The sequence below is a fragment of the Argentina silus genome (genome assembly GCF_951799395.1).
Source record: "Argentina silus genome assembly, chromosome: 4".
Lineage (NCBI taxonomy): Eukaryota > Metazoa > Chordata > Actinopteri > Argentiniformes > Argentinidae > Argentina > Argentina silus.
In genome coordinates this window covers 23,900,671-23,920,670 of record NC_139658.1, presented here as the reverse complement: position 1 = coordinate 23,920,670, position 20,000 = coordinate 23,900,671, and the positions used below count along the sequence as shown (strand labels likewise).

Below are 20,000 nucleotides of genomic sequence, written 5' to 3'. Positions count from 1 at the left end.
ACTTACTGAATTTACAGGAGAGCCGGTGGATAAAAGATTGTTTTCTGGATGTTGCAATGATGTACTGATGATATACTGATGATATACTGTACATGTCTACTGTACCTTCAAATGTTATTGTGGCAAAACCAACTGGATGTTTCACAATGCAAAGACACATAATGCCCTATAGCTAAATATCCTCCATTTCAAGTTATATAAGTACCACAGTCTGTCACCATCACAACCGCAAATATTATCAATCATGAAAATATGAGAGATATTAAAGTTGAACTTACTGTACATAAGTCTTCTATAGTCATTAATTTCATAAGACATAACCCCATGGGGTATTTCATACTGTGTCACAGTTGTGCAACAGTCAAGAAACAAAACAAACTACAGTACAAATAACAAACTGTTAAAAAAAAGAAAAATGTCAAAATGCAAACGATGGTGGGCGCGTTCAGTGGCGTAGCACACTAAGGCGCATACCATATCATCTCAAGGTCCCTGGTTCGATTCCGACCATCGACATATCCTGCATGTCATCCCTCCTCTCTCTCACCCATCCTTCCTGTCAATCTCTACTGTCTCTATCCCAATAAAGCAGAAATGCCCCCCCAAAAAAACATATTTAAAAAAAAAAAATGCAAACGATGGAGCTCTGTAGCTTTTGCAATGTTGTATTGACATAGTTTTTTGATGGTTGTTGGTTAGTCACATGTTGGTTGAAATGAACAGTTTTTTTTTAGACGTCACGTGATACAGTATGTCTTTTGATGGTCGTCATCTCACGTGGCTCCATGGTTGCACGTGGGGTTGAAGGTTTTTTATAACATTGGCACTTGACAGTCAGCATCAGATCATCAGATCTCACAGTTGCTAAATAAATCCCATTTTTAAATATTTTTTCAGCACAAGACAGTGAATCAACATCCTTTTACATACGTCTATACGACGTTTGGATTCAGACATTGCTGCAACATACCATTTTCCGTCATGACGGAACACGCACGACAGTACAACCAAAAAACTACGTTAACACAACGTTCTAAAACCCCCAGGGGGGTGCTAAAGATAGTCCATGGCCCTATCCTGAACTGTAGTCACAAATCATCACATTTTCCTCAACACCAAGGACATTTTAATGCTTCTATCATAAAGTAGCTGAAGTGGAATCCTCCTTCTTAGAGTGCCGCTGCTCTCTACACAAAGGGATGAGAAGCTGGCCGTGGCCGACCATCGGCCTGGTGCTGCTCTGCCCTGTGGCCATCTCATACAGCAGTGAATGATGGACTCTTGGAGGCTCTGGAGAGTGACTAATGTTATTGCCGTAGTGGCTGCCGGTACAGTAGATTACTCCATTAAGGTCACTAGGTACAGAGAAGGGGTTGCTGAGAAGCCACTCAATGAAATGAGTGATTATCAGATCCTTTCACCACAAACACGCTGAGTTTCACCACAAACACGCTGTTGTCATTTCAGTTTCATGACTCAATTTTCGTTGTCTCCAAAAACAGATCCGTCCATCTTGGTCTATGCTAGTACTGTTGATGCTGGGATATTAAAGTACTGTGTCCCTTCACGCTATTAAACCGACACACATGATTGGTTCCCAATGCTGCAAAAAAAAGTGGTCTGAATGGGAGAGAGATTTCCTGAGGGGTTTCTGTTTCTGACCCATGAACTAAGTACTTTGCGAGGGTGGCGGGAGGCCCTGGCCCCTGGACATTACACACACGCACGCACGCACACACACACACACATATACACACACACACACACACACACACGCACACACACACACTATGACTACTATACCACACACACGCACGCACGCACGCACAAAGGCACACACACACATTTTTGCAGGCCAATACCTCCAGGGCAGAATTACAACATGCAGTGCAAGGTTCAGACCGCTGCATAATAGCCTTTATTGATCACTTATGAATGTCAATGGAAATAGAACTCAAACATAATGTCAACTGGGACACAATCACAACAGACAGGCTACAGACTACAGACAGGGACACAATCACAACAGACAGGCCACAGACTACAGGCAGGGACACAATCACAACAGACAGGCCACAGACTACAGACAGGGACACAATCACAACAGACAGGCTACAGACTACAGACAGGGACACAATCACAACAGACAGGCCACAGACTACAGGCAGGGACACAATCACAACAGACAGGCCACAGACTACAGGCAGGGGCACAATCACAACAGACAGGCTACAGAGTACAGGCAGGGACAGAATATTACTAAAAAGTCTACACCGTGCTTGTCAATGTACTGAAATATTGTTTAGCAAGTTAACAGAAACAACGCAACTACAATCAGTGCCAAACAGTCTGCCTACACACTTCTGCTCTCACTGTCGAAGGGAAACGCTTCCCTCCACTGACCTCCACTGACCTCCACTGACCTCCACTGACCTCCACTGACCTCCACTGACCTCCACTGACCTCCACTGACCTCCACTGACCTCCACTGACCTCCACTGACCTCCACTGACCTCCACTGACCTCCACTGACCTTCACGTCTCCCCCACCCCCAGCTGTCCCTCACCTCCACATCCCCCCCCCCCAGCTTTCCCTCACGTCCCCCACCAGCTTTCCCTCACGTCCACCCCCGGCTTTCCCTCCAGGTCTCCAAACTACTTCCTTTGTGCCCCGTTTCCATTACATCCCAGATTACCTCCTCTCCCCGGTTCCCTCCGTTACTATAGAAACCAGACCTGGCTGAACTAAGCCTCTGTCCAGCTCAAACGACGACGCAGGGACAACTCATCTCCAACGGCGAGGCGCTACAGATGTTTAAGACACAGCACGCAGGCACGGACGCACACGCGCACACACACACACACACACACACACACAACCACACACACACACACACACACACACAACCACACACACACACACACACACAGATGCACACATGCACACACTCACGCACACACACAACCACACACACACACACACACACATACACACACACACAGATGCACACATGCACACACTCACGCACACACACAACCACACACACACACACACACACACACACACAGTATCTCTCTCTCTAAGTATTGCAAGCAGACAGGAGAAAAGTCTCAAGCAAAGCAAATAAACCTCCATCCTCCACAATACTACAGTTTACCTGTGGTTAGACTAGTATACTACAGTTTACCTGTGGTTAGACTAGTATACTACAGTTTATCTGTGGTTAGACTAGTATACGCCATTTAGCCAATGTTCTTATCCAAAGCCACATTGCAGCGAGTTCATACATTTTTCAGTATATATGATATGATATGATATGATATGATATGATATGATATGACGTGACCAACAGAACCTCGGTTCTACCGTATACAGTGCTATACAGTCTATCTGGGGTTATACCAACACAGCCATCGAGCCCAGAATGCATAGCTGAGGGCTGAGATGGTGGTTCATCTGTTCACAGCTACAGGACATGCTAGGTCAGGGGCTATCTGTTCACAGCTACAGGACATGCTAGGTCAGGGGCTATCTGTTCACAGCTACAGGACATGCTAGGTCAGGGGCTATCTGTTCACAGCTACAGGACATGCTAGGTCAGGGGCTATCTGTTCACAGCTACAGGACATGCTAGGTCAGGGGCTATCTGTTCACAGCTACAGGACATGCTAGGTCAGGGGCTATCTGTTCACAGCTACAGGACATGCTAGGTCAGGGGCTATCTGCTCACAGCTACAGGACATGCTAGGTCAGGGGCTATCTGTTCACAGCTACAGCTACAGGACATGCTAGGACAGGCTTCTGAATTTATAAAACCACATTAGATATCCTAGCTCTCTCTCTCTCCCTCTCTCTCTCTCTCTCTCTCTCTCCTGTACTGTGTGGTCAGGGGCTCAGACTACAAGCAGGGAAACGTGAGCTGACAGAATTCCGACTGGGGGCTGGATCTGGCAAAGCATGCTGGGAACTCAAGGGTCTTGTTCGGCATTGTCTACCTGCTACTACTCGAGAAAAACGTTTCCATAGCAACCCGCCACCGGCCCCCCAGTAATGCCCTGCGCTGTTTGTTGTGGTGGTGATGGGACGGCTGGGTTGAGGGCCAGGCATTCCAACCGCCTTTTATGTCAAATCAAATACCGCATGGAAGTAGAAATGCACCTAAAACCGGCTTTGATGATCAACACTTCAGGCACCGTCTGTAATCCGGCGCTCCTCTTCTTCTGTCGAGTGGTGCTGAATGGTGTTTTGGATTCTACTGCCCCCTACTGACAGGTAGAATAACTCCAAACCGTCCCTCACATACTAGTTTAGTGCACACTCATGCTAGCTACAGGACATCTATGAGAGGTGACAACAATGGGTCAGGGGAGGCTGGGGGAGGTAGAAATCAGAGGCCAGCGTGTTTGATACCATTCCTCATTCCACTCCATGCATTACAATGGTCTACCTCCACCAGCCTCCCCTGCTATGGGGGTACGGGTCTTCAGTATCTACATGTGGGTTACAGTGGTCTACCTCCACCAGCCTCCCCTGCTATGGGGGTACGGGTCTTCAGTATCTACATGTGGGTTACAGTGTCTATGCTGGTGTGTTCTTACTGCCTTGTTCCTAAATACCACAGACAAATGGGCCTTACATTCACCGAGCACTATTAGGAACACCTGTACACCTTCTCATGGTGGAGGTGGTGTAATGGTGTGGGGAATGGTTTCTTGGCACACTTTGGGCCCGTTAATACCAACCAATTAATCATCGCTTGAATGCCACAGCCTATTTGAGTATTGTTGCTGACCATGTGCGTCCCTTCATGGCCACAATTTACCCATCTTCTAATGGCTACATCCAGCATGATAATGCACCATGTCACAAAGCAAAAGTCTTCTCAAACTGATTTCATAAACATGACAATGAGTTCAGTGTTCTTCAGTGGCCTTCCCAGTCACCGGATCTGAATCCAATAGAACACCTTTGGGATGTGGTAGAACGGGAGATTCACAGCTTAAAAGTACACCTGAAAAATCTGCAGGAATTGCGTGATGCAATCATGTCATCATGGACCAGAATCTCAAAGGAATGTTTCCAACATCTTGTGGAATCAGTGCCACCAAGAATTGAGGCTGTTTTGAGAGCAAAAGGAGGCCCTACCCAGTATTAGTATAGTGTTCCTAATAAAGGGAGGCCATACCCAGTATTAGTATAGTGTTGTAATAAAGGGAGGCCCTACCCAGTATTAGTATAGTGTTCCTAACAAAGGGAGGCCCTACCCAGTATTAGTATAATGTTCCTAATAAAGGGAGGCCCTACCCAGTATTAGTATAGTGTTCCTAACAAAGGGAGGCCCTACCCAGTATTAGTATAATGTTCCTAATAAAGGGAGGCCCTACCCAGTATTAGTATAATGTTCCTAATAAAGGGAGGTCCTACCCAGTATTAGTATAGTGTTCTAATAAAGGGAGGTCCTACCCAGTATTAGTATAGTGTTCTAATAAAGGGAGGTCCTACCCAGTAGTAGTATAGTGTTCTAATAAAGTGTTCAGTGAGTGGATATACCCAATGTCAAGTAGACAGGCTATCTTGGCTGGCTGGTGCATAATCTCTACATCAGAGTAGTTTGAAATAGATGTCCATGATTGTTCTACTCATTCTATGTCTCTGGTTTAAATTAGCTCATCACTATCAAAGGCCATGGCCTTGTTTATCTAGATGTTATTTACATACATTACAATTACATTCAGTTGACCCCATTCCTTACCAAACAAGAGTCTAATTGAAAAGAAGTTATAATCACGTGAACTAATGAGTTATAATCAAGTGATCTAGATTTGATCATGAATAAAGACTATCAAGGTCTTGAGTTAATCATTTGCTTATTAGTCAGCTGCTTTTTCACTTGTTTACAGGTTATTATCACAAATAATAATAATAATAATAATAATAATAATAATAATAATAATAATACAAATAATAATATAATCATCATGTTAAGAAACGTAATGCCAAGTGAAATTTTATTTCTTTTCAATTTAATTTCAATATAACTATGGGATTTGGTGCCACAGTAGGTCCTGTCAAATACTGTTTCAGTTCAAAAACATAATATGTCTCCTTTTCAAAAGTCTTTCTTCATTGTTGAGTTGCTACAGTTTTCATATGTCAATCTGGCTTAAATCATGTTCCTCCAACCTCTGTCTATAAATACACTGTCTTTGCATATTCTGTCCTCAGACTCTTTTCCCCTCTCTCTCTCTACCACCCCCCTTGTCCCCCCCCCTCCACCCCTGCCCCCCCCCCCCCCCCCCCATCCGTGAGCGTCTCTCTCTTCCCCCCCACCCCCTGGGCATCTCTCTCTCTACCCCACCTCTCTCTCTCTCCCCCCTGCCCCCCTGAGCTTCTCTCTCTCCCCACCCACTCCACCTGCCCCCTCGAGCGTCTCTCTCTCTCCCTGTCTCTCTCTCTCTCTCCCTGTCTCTCTCTCTCCTTGTGTGTGTGTGTCTCTCTCTCTCTCTCCCTGTGTGTGTGTCTCTCTCTCTCTCTCTCTCTCTCTCTCCCTGTGTGTCTCTCTCTCTCTCTCTCTCTCTCTCTCTCTCTCTCTCTCTCCCCTGTCTATATGTCTCTCTGTCTCTATTTGGCCCCAGGTCAATCACACATCCTCTGTAGCCATCCGTCAGTGAGCAGAGTCTGACAATGCCTCTCCTCTCCTCTCCTCTCCTGTCCTCTCCTCTCCTCTCCTCTCCTCTCCTCTCCTCTCTCTCTCTCTCTCTCCCCTCCCCTCCTCTCCTCTCCTCTCCTCTCCTCTCCCCTCCCCTCCTCTCCTCTCCTCTCCTCTCCTCTCCTCTCCTCTCCTCTCCTCTCCTCTCTCTCTCTCTCCCTTCTCCTCTCTCTCTCTCTCTCTGCCTCCTCCCCTCTCACCCCCCCCCCCCCCCCCTCCCTCTCCTGCCTCTCTCATCTTATCAGCTCTGCTCGCTGTCATTTGCATTCTATTAGAGCTGGGCTCCTGTGCCGTGCCATCCTGCCAGCCTGAATGTCCTCTGCCATGCTGCCATGGTGCCAGGGCCTCTGCACTCTGATTACACTGCAGAGGGACTGCGGCATGAGCCAGCCCTACCCCAGCCCTAATGCCAGCCCTAACGCTAGCCCTATGCCAGCCCTATGCCAGCCCTACACCAGCCCTACGCTAGGCCTACACCAGCCCTACGCTAGGCCTACACCAGCCCTACGCTAGGCCTACACCAGCCCTACGCTAGGCCTACACCAGCCCTACACCAGCCCTACGCTAGGCCTACACCAGCCCTACACCAGCCCTACACCAGCCCTACGCTAGGCCTACACCAGCCCTACGCTAGGCCTACACCAGCCCTACGCTAGGCCTACACCAGCCCTACACCAGCCCTACGCTAGGCCTACACCTGAATTCAGCGTTTTAGCTGTATTTTTGTTTAGCATTTTGATGTAAATAAACGCGAGTCGGGTTTTGATGATGCGATCTAGCGCCGCGCTGTTGGACCATCCTGGAGAGAACCCTGGAACGCTACAGAGGTCTACCAAAGTCACACACAGTCTACAGAGGTCTACCAAAGTCACACACAGTCTACAGAGGTCTACCAAAGTCACACACATTGCTTTTTTTCCTTTATAATATTTATTTTTAAAAATGAGTAATGAGACAGTCCCAGTGAATACCAACATCTGTGTAGAACAGTACAGAACAACATTGTTTCGTTTTTACTTCTAGAACAGCTGTTGGAGCGACATATCAAAAGTCCTCAAAATAAACAAGGATTTTTTTGTTGTTGTTGTTGACATTTTACACTTTATCATCTCAAGAAATAGACCACAAAACTCTAACAAGATGTAAAAATATACATCGATCTCAAATGTTAACAGGCTATTAAAATGCACAGGTTTACTTGCACAAACTTCAGTGACGATGGAGTGGACCACACCAGAGAGAGCATGCGCGTGTGTGTGTGTGTGTGTCTGCGTGCGTGCATGTCTGTGTGCATGTGTGTGTGTCTGCGTGCGTGCGAGTGTGTGTGTACGCACACGTGTGTGTGTGTGTGTGTGTGTATGACAGAGTTCACAGTAGATACAGGACCATGTAGCAGCAGACAGACGCCGGGTGCTGATTGGACAAGGCAGCAAAGTGGGTGGAGATAGTGTTGTCGATGAGACCAGCTCATTCCGCCCCTACTTAAGGCCACAAACACACCGTTGTTGGTGCCCAGATCTGGGCCTCCTCCTCCCCCCCCCCCCCCACTCCCACCCCACTCCCCCCCCCCCCACACACACACACTCCCCCCCCACACACACTCCCCCCCCAGCACACAGCCGAGGACGGGCATCAATGACCAGAGAGACGCCAAGTCGCCAACCAATGACCACTAGTGCCTGAGCGTGGGTCACAGCTGCGCTAGTACTAATGTAGAGACCAGGAGGAGGGCAAGGAGAGGGGGAGGGGGAGGAGGAGGAGGGGAGAAAGGAGAGGAGAGGAGAGGAGAGGAGGAGGAGAGGAGAAGGAGAGGAGGAGGAGAGGAGAGGAGAAGGAGAGGAGGAGGAGAGGAGAAGGAGAGCAGTGGAGGAGGGAAGGAGAAGGAGAGAAGGAGAGGAAAGGAGAGGAGAAGGAGAGGAGAGGAGAGGAGATCAGAGGAGAGGAGAGGAGAGGAGAGGAGAGGAGAGGAGAGGAGAGGAGAGGAGAGGAGAGGAGAGGACAGTAATGACAGATGGTTTTGAAATGCACGTGGAGGATGTCTGTCTATCTGGACTCGCAGCCGGAGCAGAAACTAAAATGATGGAGCGTCCTGCGTCTGTCACTCTGGATTAAAGTCAGTCTAATTGCTGTGAAATGACTGGGATCCGTCTGCTATCGAACGCCGCACACGAGACACACTCACGCCCGACTCGCCCTGCGAGTCAAAGCTGCAGTAAGAGCAGGGAGCCGACAGTACACACACTCTACACACACCCCTCTGCTCCAGACGCCCAGGAGAGGGTCTTTAAACACACACCACCCCCCCCCCCCCCTCTGATCCAGACATCCAGGGAAAGGGTCTTTAAACACACACCACCCCTCTGCTCCAGACGCCCAGGGAGAGGGTTGTTAAACACACACCACCCCCCCTCTGCCTCTAGACAACCAGGTAGAGGGTCTTTAAACACACACCACCCCCCCCCCCCCTCTGCTCCAGACACCCAGGGAAAGGGTCTTTAAACACACACCACCCCTCTGCTCCAGACACCCAGGGAGAGGGTTGTTAAACACACACCACCCCCCCTCTGCCTCTAGACAACCAGGTAGAGGGTCTTTAAACACACACCACTATTCAGAATGGTCCCAGGCAGCTAGATATTAGATATATATAGATAGATACTGTATGTGGTCCCAAGCAGCAACGCTACATGTGAGATAGATAGACATGTCTGCACAGTAGCGACAGCAAGCACCACTTAGCCAGCACTAGTACAGTAGGAAGGGTTGGCAGCACTAGTACAGTAGGAAGGGTTGGCAGCACTAGTACAGTAGGAAGGGTTGGCAGCACTAGTACAGTAGGAAGGTTGGCAGCACTAGTACAGTAGGAAGGTTGGCAGCACTAGTACAGTAGGAGGGTTGGCAGCACTAGTACAGTAGGAAGGTTGGCAGCACTAGTACAGTAGGAAGGTCTGACAGCACTAGTACAGTAGGAAGGTTGACAGCACTAGTACAGTAGGAAGGTTTAACAGCACTAGTACAGTAGGTCTGACAGCACTAGTACAGTAGGAAGGGTTGGCAGCACTAGTACAGTAGGAAGGTTGGCAGCACTAGTACAGTAGGAAGGTTGGCAGCACTAGTACAGTAGGAGGGTTGGCAGCACTAGTACAGTAGGAAGGTTGGCAGCACTAGTACAGTAGGAAGGTCTGACAGCACTAGTACAGTAGGAAGGTTGACAGCACTAGTACAGTAGGAAGGTTTAACAGCACTAGTACAGTAGGTCTGACAGCACTAGTACAGTAGGAAGGTTGGCAGCACTAGTACAGTAGGAGGGTTGACAGCACTAGTACAGTAGGAGGGTCTGACAGCACTAGTACAGTAGGAAGGTTGGCAGCACTAGTACAGTAGGAAGGTTGGCAGCACTAGTACAGTAGGAAGGTCTGACAGCACTAGTACAGTAGGAGGGTTGGCAGCACTAGTACAGTAGGAAGGTTGGCAGCACTAGTACAGTAGGAAGGTTGGCAGCACTAGTACAGTAGGAAGGTCTGACAGCACTAGTACAGTAGGAAGGTCTGACAGCACTAGTACAGTAGGAGGGTCTGACAGCACTAGTACAGTAGGAGGGTCTGACAGCACTAGTACAGTAGGAGGGTCTGACAGCACTAGTACAGTAGGAGGGTTGGCAGCACTAGTACAGTAGGAGGGTCTGACAGCACTAGTACAGTAGGAGGGTCTGACAGCACTAGTACAGTAGGAAGGTCTGACAGCACTAGTACAGTAGGAGGGTCTGACAGCACTAGTACAGTAGGAAGGTTGACAGCACTAGTACAGTAGGAGGGTCTGACAGCACTAGTACAGTAGGAAGGTTGACAGCACTAGTACAGTAGGAAGGTCTGACAGCACTAGTACAGTAGGAGGGTCTGACAGCACTAGTACAGTAGGAGGGTCTGACAGCACTAGTACAGTAGGAGGGTCTGACAGCACTAGTACAGTAGGAGGGTCTGACAGCACTAGTACAGTAGGAGGGTTGGCAGCACTAGTACAGTAGGAGGGTTTAACAGCACTAGTACAGTAGGAAGGTTGGCAGCACTAGTACAGTAGGAAGGTTGGCAGCACTAGTACAGTAGGAAGGTTGGCAGCACTAGTACAGTAGGAGGGTTGACAGCACTAGTACAGTAGGAAGGTTGGCAGCACTAGTACAGTAGGAGGGTTTAACAGCACTAGTACAGTAGGAAGGGTTGGCAGCACTAGTACAGTAGGAAGGTTGACAGCACTAGTACAGTAGGAAGGTTGACAGCACTAGTACAGTAGGAGGGTTGGCAGCACTAGTACAGTAGGAGGGTTGGCAGCACGTGGCACGTTGGCATGGCTCTACGGGTAGACAGACAGCTCTCCTGTACAGTGATACATCCCACACATCTCCATCAGCCTGTGTTCCCCCAAAAAACAACATCCAATGTTAATCATTAAAACATAACTGCTTTAAGTCACGATGTTAACTTTTTTTTTTGTGTTATTATCAAAGTTTGTGCGATAAAGAAGCGAGACTATAACAATTACGTGATCAAACTTTTTTCTTTTACAAAAAAAAATAAAATAATAATAACACTCCAAGTCGTTTGTTCCCTTTCGTTGTGTGTTTGTTGTTGTTGTTGTTGCTGTTGTTTGTTTGCTTGTTGTTGTTGTTGTTGTTGTTGTTGTTGACAGAGCCTTGGTCCGACAGGTGATTGGTCTAGAAGTGCGTCTCCTTCTCTGTGATGGTGGAGATCTTCCCGTCTGCCTTCACCTTCAGCTTGGCGTCGTTGACGGCGTACGGGCTGGAGACCCGGCCCAGCTTCCCCCTCATTCGCAGATCAGAGCTGGGCGTGGTCAGCTTCTTAATCCTCTACAAGGAGGGAGGGAGAGAGGGAGGGAGGGAGGGAGGGAGGAGGGAGGAAGGAGGGAGAGAGGGAGGGAGGGAGGAGGGAGGAAGGAGGGAGAGAGGGAGGGAAGGAGGAAGGGAGGGGGGGGGGAGGGGAGGAGGGAGGGAGGGAGGGAGGGAGGGAGGGAAGGGAGGAAGGGAAGGGAAGGGAGGAAGGGAAGGGAAGGGAGAAATAAAAGAGGGAAGGAATTGATCTTTAAAAACTTATATACAGTATATATAAAGCTGCATCAGTTGGATTTTATACATTTGAAGTACAGTGAACACATGTCCAGATTTCAACCATGTTTAGAACAGGTTGGTTCTGATCACTCAAGACCACCAACCCTAACCCTAACCCTAACCCTAACCCTAACCCTAGCCCTAGCCCTAACCCTAACCCTAACCCTAACCCTCATTTCTAACCAAAGCACCCAGAGTCAGGTCCGGACTCCTCCATGTCTTGACCCTAACCCTAACCCTAACCCTAACCCTAACCCTAACCCTAACCCTAGCCCTAACCCTAACCCTAACCCTAGCCCTAACCCTAACCCTAACCCTAACCCTAACCCTCATTTCTAACCAAAGCACCCAGAGTCAGGTCCGGACTCCTCCATGTCTTGACGTCAGTGTAACAGTGTAATCATTGAAACAGATCAACACCAGCAAAACATAATGCACTGGTTGTGAGTCAGGACAGGATAAATCATTAGGATACCACGCTGTACCATGTTAAACGCTGTGTGGTGTTGAGAGTTTACCTCAGAGAAGCTCCCCTCAGTCTTCCAGATCTGGATGACCAGGCCCAGGGGGATACACACCATGGAGGACAGGGCCATCATCCAGCCGATGGCGTAGCCCCAGTCAGGGTACGTGTAAACGTTGTTGTACTTCAGGGGCTTGTACTTGATCAGGAAGAACAGGAAGGTCGCCTACACCAGAGGCAGGAAGTAAAACATGTTGCTATTAACAGTCAATATCAATGTGTCAATGTTAGCTTATTTCAACCAGGCGAGGCTGGTGGAGGTAGAAATCGGAGGAGGGGGTCATTGTAATGCATGGGACGGAGTGGTATCAAAAACACGTGTTTGATATTGTACCATTCCTCATTCCATTCCATGCACTACAATGACCGCATCCTCCGATTTCTACCTCCACCAGCCTCCCCTGATTTCAACATTACCCTTATTATCAACGTTGTTGGAGGCTGATTTGAAGTGACCCAGCATCATTCTGACGTCTTATTCCAGCCATGTTCTGGTCTGACGTCATATGAGACATCATTCTGACGTCTTATTCCAGCCATGTTCTGGTCTGACGTCATATGAGACATCATTTGTGACAGTCCAGTCCAAATATGTCAGAAAAATGAATCGACAATCTGAATCTATACGATGTCAGTCACTCTTTGATTGATTGGCTGAACTGTATCTAGAATGGATGCTGTTGGTTGTTGTTGTTGTGGTTGTTATTGTGGTTGTTGTGGTTGTTGTGGTGGTGGTTGTGGTGGTTGTGGTTGTTGTGGTTGTGGTTGTGGTGGTTGTGGTTGTTGTGGTTGTGGTTGTGGTTGTGGTGGTTGTGGTTGTTGTGGTTGTGGTGGTTGTGGTTGTTGTGGTTGTGGTTGTTGTGGTTGTGGTTGTGGTTGTGGTTGTGGTTGTGGTTGTTGTGGTTGTTGTTGTGGTTGGTGTTGTTGTGGTTGGTGTTGTTGTTATTGTGGTTGTGGTTGTGGTGGTTGTTGTGGTGGTTGTGGTTGTGGTTGTGATTGTTGTTGTGATTGTTGTTGTGGTTGTGGTTGTTGTAGTTGTGGTTGTGGTTGTTGTTTGTTCACTCACAGTGCAGATGCCGGGGGTGAGGATCATCCAGCACCATTTGATGAAGATGGTGGGTTTGTAGCCAATCATGTCCTCAATGTTCAAATAGAACCGGTCACTCCCTGAAACAGACACGCATCATCATCACAACACAGGAAGTGAAGGATTCCTACTACCACTCAAACTGAACATGCAGACATGTTCATCATTCATTCATTCATTTATTCATTTATTCATTTATTCATTCATTCATTCATTCATTCATGTGTTGACCATAGACAACCTCACAATGCCATAGTGAATCAGAACATCGTCCCATAACAGAGAGAATACCAGCTACTGTCTTACTGTACCACAGTCTACTGCATAGACATACTAATAATAATAATATAGGCCATTTAGCTGAACATTTAACTTTTATCCAAAGCACCCTACATTGCAGTGAGTGCATACATTTCAGTATATATGGTCCCAGCAGGAATCAAACCCACAACCTAAGCGTTGTTAGCACCATGCTCTACCAGCTGAGCCACAGAGGAACACTACTGTATGACTGTACCAGTCCATGTACAGTAGCAGGTAGCATGGAGCATGGTGGACATGTACTGGAAGTCAGTCTCCAGTAGGGGGCACAGAAGAATAATAATCATATTTTATGAGGCCTTACTGTACTGTAAGTGTAAACCCTGCGCCACAGCTTTCTGCAGCACACCGAGAGACTCAGAATCTCTCAGTGAAACGTGTGTACTATGGATGTCTATATAAGGCCTATCTATTCTAATCTATCTACTCCATGTCTATGTAAGGCCTATCTATTCTAATCTATGTCTATGTAAGGCGTTAGGTATATTCCTGTAACCAGGTGACAGGATGTAACCAGGTGGTAGGAGAGGGGGTCTTACCGTATATATTACTGTAACCAGGTGACAGGAGAGGGGGTCTTACCGTATATATTACTGTAACCAGGTGACAGGATGTAACCAGGTGACAGGAGAGGGGGTCTTACCGTATATATATTACTGTAACCAGGTGACAGGAGAGGGGGTCTTACCGTATATCCATCCGATACATATGCATTCAAATATGGCCACAAACAGCAGACACATGCCGCTGGCCGCGTAAGAGTCAAACAGCTGGAAGACGTACATCCCACCCTGGAGACACAGAGTCACATGGTCAGGTACCTGTCTGCCAAGGGAGGCTGGTGGAGGTAGACATCGGAGGACGGGTTCAACGTAATGCATGGAACAGAATGAGGAATGGTGTCAAATAGGTGTGTTTGATACCGTTCCCAATTCCGTTCCATGCATTACAATGAACCCGTCCTCCGAGTCTCCCTCCACCAGCCTCCCCTGATTTGGACCATTTTAACTTATGGCTATGGTCAGGTATGGTCGGGTATGGTCAGGTGTGGTCAGGTGTGGTCAGGTATGGTCAGGTGTGGTCAGGTGTGGTCAGGTATGGTCAGGTGTGGTCAGGTGTGGTCAGGTATGGTCACGTATGGTCAGGTGTGGTCAGGTATGGTCAGGTGTGGTCAGGTGTGGTCAGGTGTGGTCAGGTATGGTCAGGTATGGTCAGGTGTGGTCAGGTGTGGTCAGGTATGGTCAGGTGTGGTCAGGTGTGGTCAGGTATGGTCAGGTGTGGTCAGGTATGGTCAGGTGTGGTCAGGTATGGTCAGTTGTGGTCAGGTATGGTCAGGTATGGTCAGGTGTGGTCAGGTGTGGTCAGGTGTGGTCAGGTATGGTCAGGTGTGGTCAGGTGTGGTCAGGTGTGGTCAGGTATGGTCAGGTGTGGTCAGGTGTGGTCAGGTGTGGTATGTTGAGTGCTAAGATAAACAAAGGGTCCCACTCTACAATAAGGTACACATAGTACACGGTGGGGGTGTATACATAGTACACGGTGGGGGTGTATACATAGTACACGGTGGGGGTGTATACATAGTACACGCTGGGGGTGTACACATAGTACACGGTGGGGGTGTATACATAGTACACGGTGGGGGTGTACACATAGTACACGGTGGGGGTGTATACATAGTACACGGTGGGGGTGTATACATAGTACACGGTGGGGGTGTATACATAGTACACGCTGGGGGTGTACACATAGTACACGGTGGGGGTGTATACATAGTACACGGTGGGGGTGTACACATAGTACACGGTGGGGGTGTATACATAGTACACGGTGGGGGTGTATACATAGTACACGGTGGGGGTGTATACATAGTACACGCTGGGGGTGTACACATAGTACACGGTGGGGGTGTATACATAGTACACGGTGGGGGTGTACACATAGTACACGGTGGGGGTGTATACATAGTACACGGTGGGGGTGTACACATAGTACACGGTGGGGGTGTATACATAGTACACGGTGGGGGTGTACACATAGTACACAATGGGGGTGTATACATAGTACACGGTGGGGGTGTACACATAGTACACGGTGGGGGTGTATACATAGTACACGGTGGGGGTGTATACAAAGTACACGGTGGGGGTGTACACATAGTACACAGTGGGGGTGTATGCATTGTACATTGCAGGGGAGGCTGGTGGAGGTAGGAACCCATGGAGCTGTGCATCTGAAACAGCCATCTAGAGGAGACCATTTTAAACTAGGACATCATTGTACCATCACCCATGTGAGATGTACCCATGATGGGCCACTCAGTGGACAGACGGACCAAGAATAGCTTTCAGGAGGGTGAAAGCCTTCTCTGACACTCTGCAGCCCTCTCTCTATCTCTACCTGTCTAATAGGCCATGTAAGAGCACTGGCTGGCTGGGACTACTCTACTTTGGTAGAGAGCAGGGGAGGCTGGTGGAGGTAGGAATCAGAGGACGGGCTCATTGTAATGCATGGAATGGAATGAGGAATGGTATCAAACACGTGTATGACCTTTTTGATACCATTCCTTATTCCATATCAAGCATAACAATGGGCCCGTCCCCCGATTTTTACCTTCACCTTTCTCCTCACAAGCTTTACAAAAATAAGTGAACGGCACAGAGAAAAATAAATAAAATAAATACAAATAAATAAAAGTCATACTAGTGTCTGTACTGTACCTCTGTCAACATGATGAGTCCTACGAAGAAGGAGGCCACAGACATGCCCAGGATGAGCAGCTCTCGACGGTATCCCCGTCTGAAGGTCTCTGGGTACATGTCCACCACAGCAGTCACCAGGCTCTCTACACACACAAACTACACACCACAACACAACAACACCACAACACAACACACCACAACACAACACAACACAACACAACACAACACAACACAACACCACACCACACAGCACGACACAACACAGAATAATAGGCAAAACTGTTCAAATATTTCCCTTAAAAGTTTTGGTGAAATGTCTTTCGCAGCATGGCCTTCATTTTATTTGGACAAAACAGCACATCTGTCTGTCATCACCCCCCCCCACCCCCCTCACCTGGCTGTCATCACCCCCACCCCCAACCCCCCCCCCCCACCCCTCCTCACCTGGCTGTCCAGGCCCAGGAAGATGAGCATCATGAAGAAGAGGCAGGCCCAGAGAGGGGCCAGGGGCATCATGGTGACAGCTTTAGGGTAGGCTATGAAGGCTAGGCCCGGGCCTAAGGGACACAATGCACAAGAGTGGTCATATCACATCGTCATGTCATGATCGAGGCATAATTAGAGCCATATACTGTATAATACTAATACTAATAATCATTCCATTCCATGCATTACAATGAGCCTGTTCTCAGAGTTCTACCTCGGCCAGCCTCCCCTGGTCTGTACTCCTAGCACTGCCAGTGCCAATCTCCACCATGCTCCAGTCAACTAAATCATTCATGTTGACTTGAATAAGTTATACAATCGTAGTGGTTTAAGAGCTTCAGTGTGGAGCTCTGGGTCACACTAGAACTCAGGATTCAATCCTACACATTCTAGAACTCAGGATTCAATCATACACATTCTAGAACTTAGGATTCAATCATAGACATTCTAGAACTCAGGATTCAATCCTACACATTCTAGAACTCAGGGTTCAATCACACACATTCTAGAACTCAGGATTCAATCCTACACATTCTAGAACTCAGGATTCAATCATACACATTCTAGAACTTAGGATTCAATCATAGACATTCTAGAACTCAGGATTCAATCATACACATTCTAGAACTCAGGATTCAATCATACACATTCTAGAACTCAGGATTCAATCCTACACTGGGTCTATCATCTCCTCTCCTCTCCTCCTATGGAGGGCTGCGATGCTCACCAGACTCGGCCACAGCCTCGATGGGCACTCCCTGCTCGTAGGCCATGAAGCCCAGCACCGAGAAGATGGCGAAGCCCGCCACAAAACTGGTCCCGCTGTTCAGACAGCACAGCATGAGACAGTCCCTGGAACACAGAGGTGACAGTTAGAGTCACTTCCTTACAGCACATCACACACACACACACACACACACACACACACACACACACACACACACACACACACACACACACACACACACACACACACACACACCACCACGTCTTCATAGTCATTCATTATAATAAGTACTTCAAATATCCAAACCCTCTGGAGCAGTGGAGGCTGGTGGAGGTAGAAATCAGAGGACGGGCTTGTAATCCATGGAATGGAATGAGGAATGGTATCAAAAACATCATACACGTGCGTTTGATACCATTCCTTATTCCATTCCATTCATTACAATGAGCCCGTCCTCCGATGTCTACCTCCACCGGCCTCCCCTGCTCTGGACCATGTCCATCTTACCGGTAGCAGTTGTTGTTGTAGGCGTTGTAGCTTCCCAGAGCCGTCAGACAGCCCAGACAGATGGCATAGGAGAAGAAGATCTGGGTTCCTGCATCAACCCATACCTGAGAAGGACAGACAGGTCACACACACACACACACACACACACACACACACACACACACACACACACACGCCTAAAATAGCATGTTTGAAGTGTCATGCCGAATCATCTCAAGTCATTTAAATCAAGTCATTAAGTCTTTTCAGATAATTTGGGATGATTTGGGAATGACATTTCAAACATGCAAATTTAGGTACCATTAGGTACCACAAATGCTAACCGTTAGCAGTTAGTGACATTGCCCAGATAAACAGAACCAAAGCGTGGATTGAAGTCTGTCCTTGTCCACAGACTCCTTTCAGGGTAGGGAACCAAATATGTGGTTTTGTAATTTGGGGGAACCATCCCTTTAATATGTGTCAAAACAAACAAAAAAACGACTTAATCGCCAACCAGCGCTAGTTGATGTACAGTAGCTCAACCAGTTTTCTCTGGTTTGAACCGACGTCTCCCTCCAGCAGAACACGCAGTACCTGTCCTTGTTGTTGTACCCAGAGTGACAGGCAGACTCATCTGTCACAATCAAATGAGGGCATGAATAATTCTACAGTGGCTCAGAAGAGGAGTTACAGCAACTGTCAGAAGCATCTTTGCCAAAAAAAAAGCAAAAGGAGGAACAACATAAAAGATGGATATAAATCCTGAAAGCAGACGTTAAGTACTCCAGTGCTCCGTGTTCCTATTCCAAACCACGACCTCGTCCTCGGCGCGTCAGGTGGTGAACCAGGCAAGGCCGCAGATACATGATACCTGATCCTCTTATCTTGATACTATTTACCTGTATACAGTAACAGTCAAAAGTTTGGACACACCTTCTCATTCAATGGTTTTCTACATCGTAGATTAATATTGAAGACATCAAAACTATGAAGGAACACATATGGAATTATGGAGTAAACAAAAAAGTGTTAAACAAACCAGAATATGTTTTATATTTTAGATTCTTTGAAGTAGCCACCTTTTGCTTTGATGACAGCTTTGCACACTCTTGGCAAGTGTCCAAACTTTTGACTGGTACTGTGTATTTCACCCAAGGTTTTACACAAGGTTTGATTGTTTGACTGTTGTATATTGTGTATTGTATTGTATTGTATTGTATTGTATTGTAATAAGTCTATTTTATTGTATTCCTATCCTTGTATTTCACTGCACTGTTGAGAGGTAGCTCCTACTAAGCACTTCATTGTACGTTTACAGCTGTTTCCTGTACATATGATGAATAAACTTTGATTCGATTTTTTACATTCAATTGCAGATACTGGTGGAAGCCAAATAACAGAACCGCGTTATTCCTCTTGCAAAACAACAACAACCTGTGCAGATTCATGTCCTCAACAAAACAACGTCTACAGTCTCTAACATGCTGAACATGCTTCCGTGCTGCGTGAGAAGAACCACACATCTCGGTGAACCTGGAGAAGACCAGCTATCTGCAGTGGATTTCAGTTGGGGCCTCACACTGAAGATTCAGTAATTGGTAGACAGTGGGAAAACATTTCCCCTAAGTATGAAGCAACAAGGGCCGGTGTAACACTCTGCTAGCCTAGCGGGCTTTAATGCAGCGTAGCTCTTAGAAAACGCTCCCACATCACCATTCAGCCACTAATCTCATTTACTTGGGAAACAATTGACAACTGGCAGTTTTCACTTCCCCCAGAGAGTTTCCAGGGAAACTCCTCTGACCTCACTAACACAGACCTGTTTCAATCCAACAACGTCCT

At 47.5% G+C, this 20,000-nt stretch overlaps 1 protein-coding gene across 1 annotated transcript in view; it reads right to left on the bottom strand.

The window, feature by feature from the left end:
- Positions 1–11,418: 11,418 nt before the first annotated feature.
- The window catches only part of slc6a11b (solute carrier family 6 member 11b), a gene marked incomplete at both ends in the record, with an annotated part of 19,713 nt that continues 11,131 nt past the window's right edge, over positions 11,419–20,000 (bottom strand). The window contains 8 exons of the mRNA XM_083668010.1: positions 11,419–11,571; positions 12,348–12,518; positions 13,419–13,519; positions 14,449–14,551; positions 16,475–16,612; positions 16,901–17,013; positions 17,670–17,794; positions 18,177–18,280. Coding sequence (XP_083524136.1) covers positions 11,419–11,571; positions 12,348–12,518; positions 13,419–13,519; positions 14,449–14,551; positions 16,475–16,612; positions 16,901–17,013; positions 17,670–17,794; positions 18,177–18,280 — 1,008 coding nt within the window. The remainder of the gene's footprint in view (positions 11,572–12,347; positions 12,519–13,418; positions 13,520–14,448; positions 14,552–16,474; positions 16,613–16,900; positions 17,014–17,669; positions 17,795–18,176; positions 18,281–20,000) is intronic.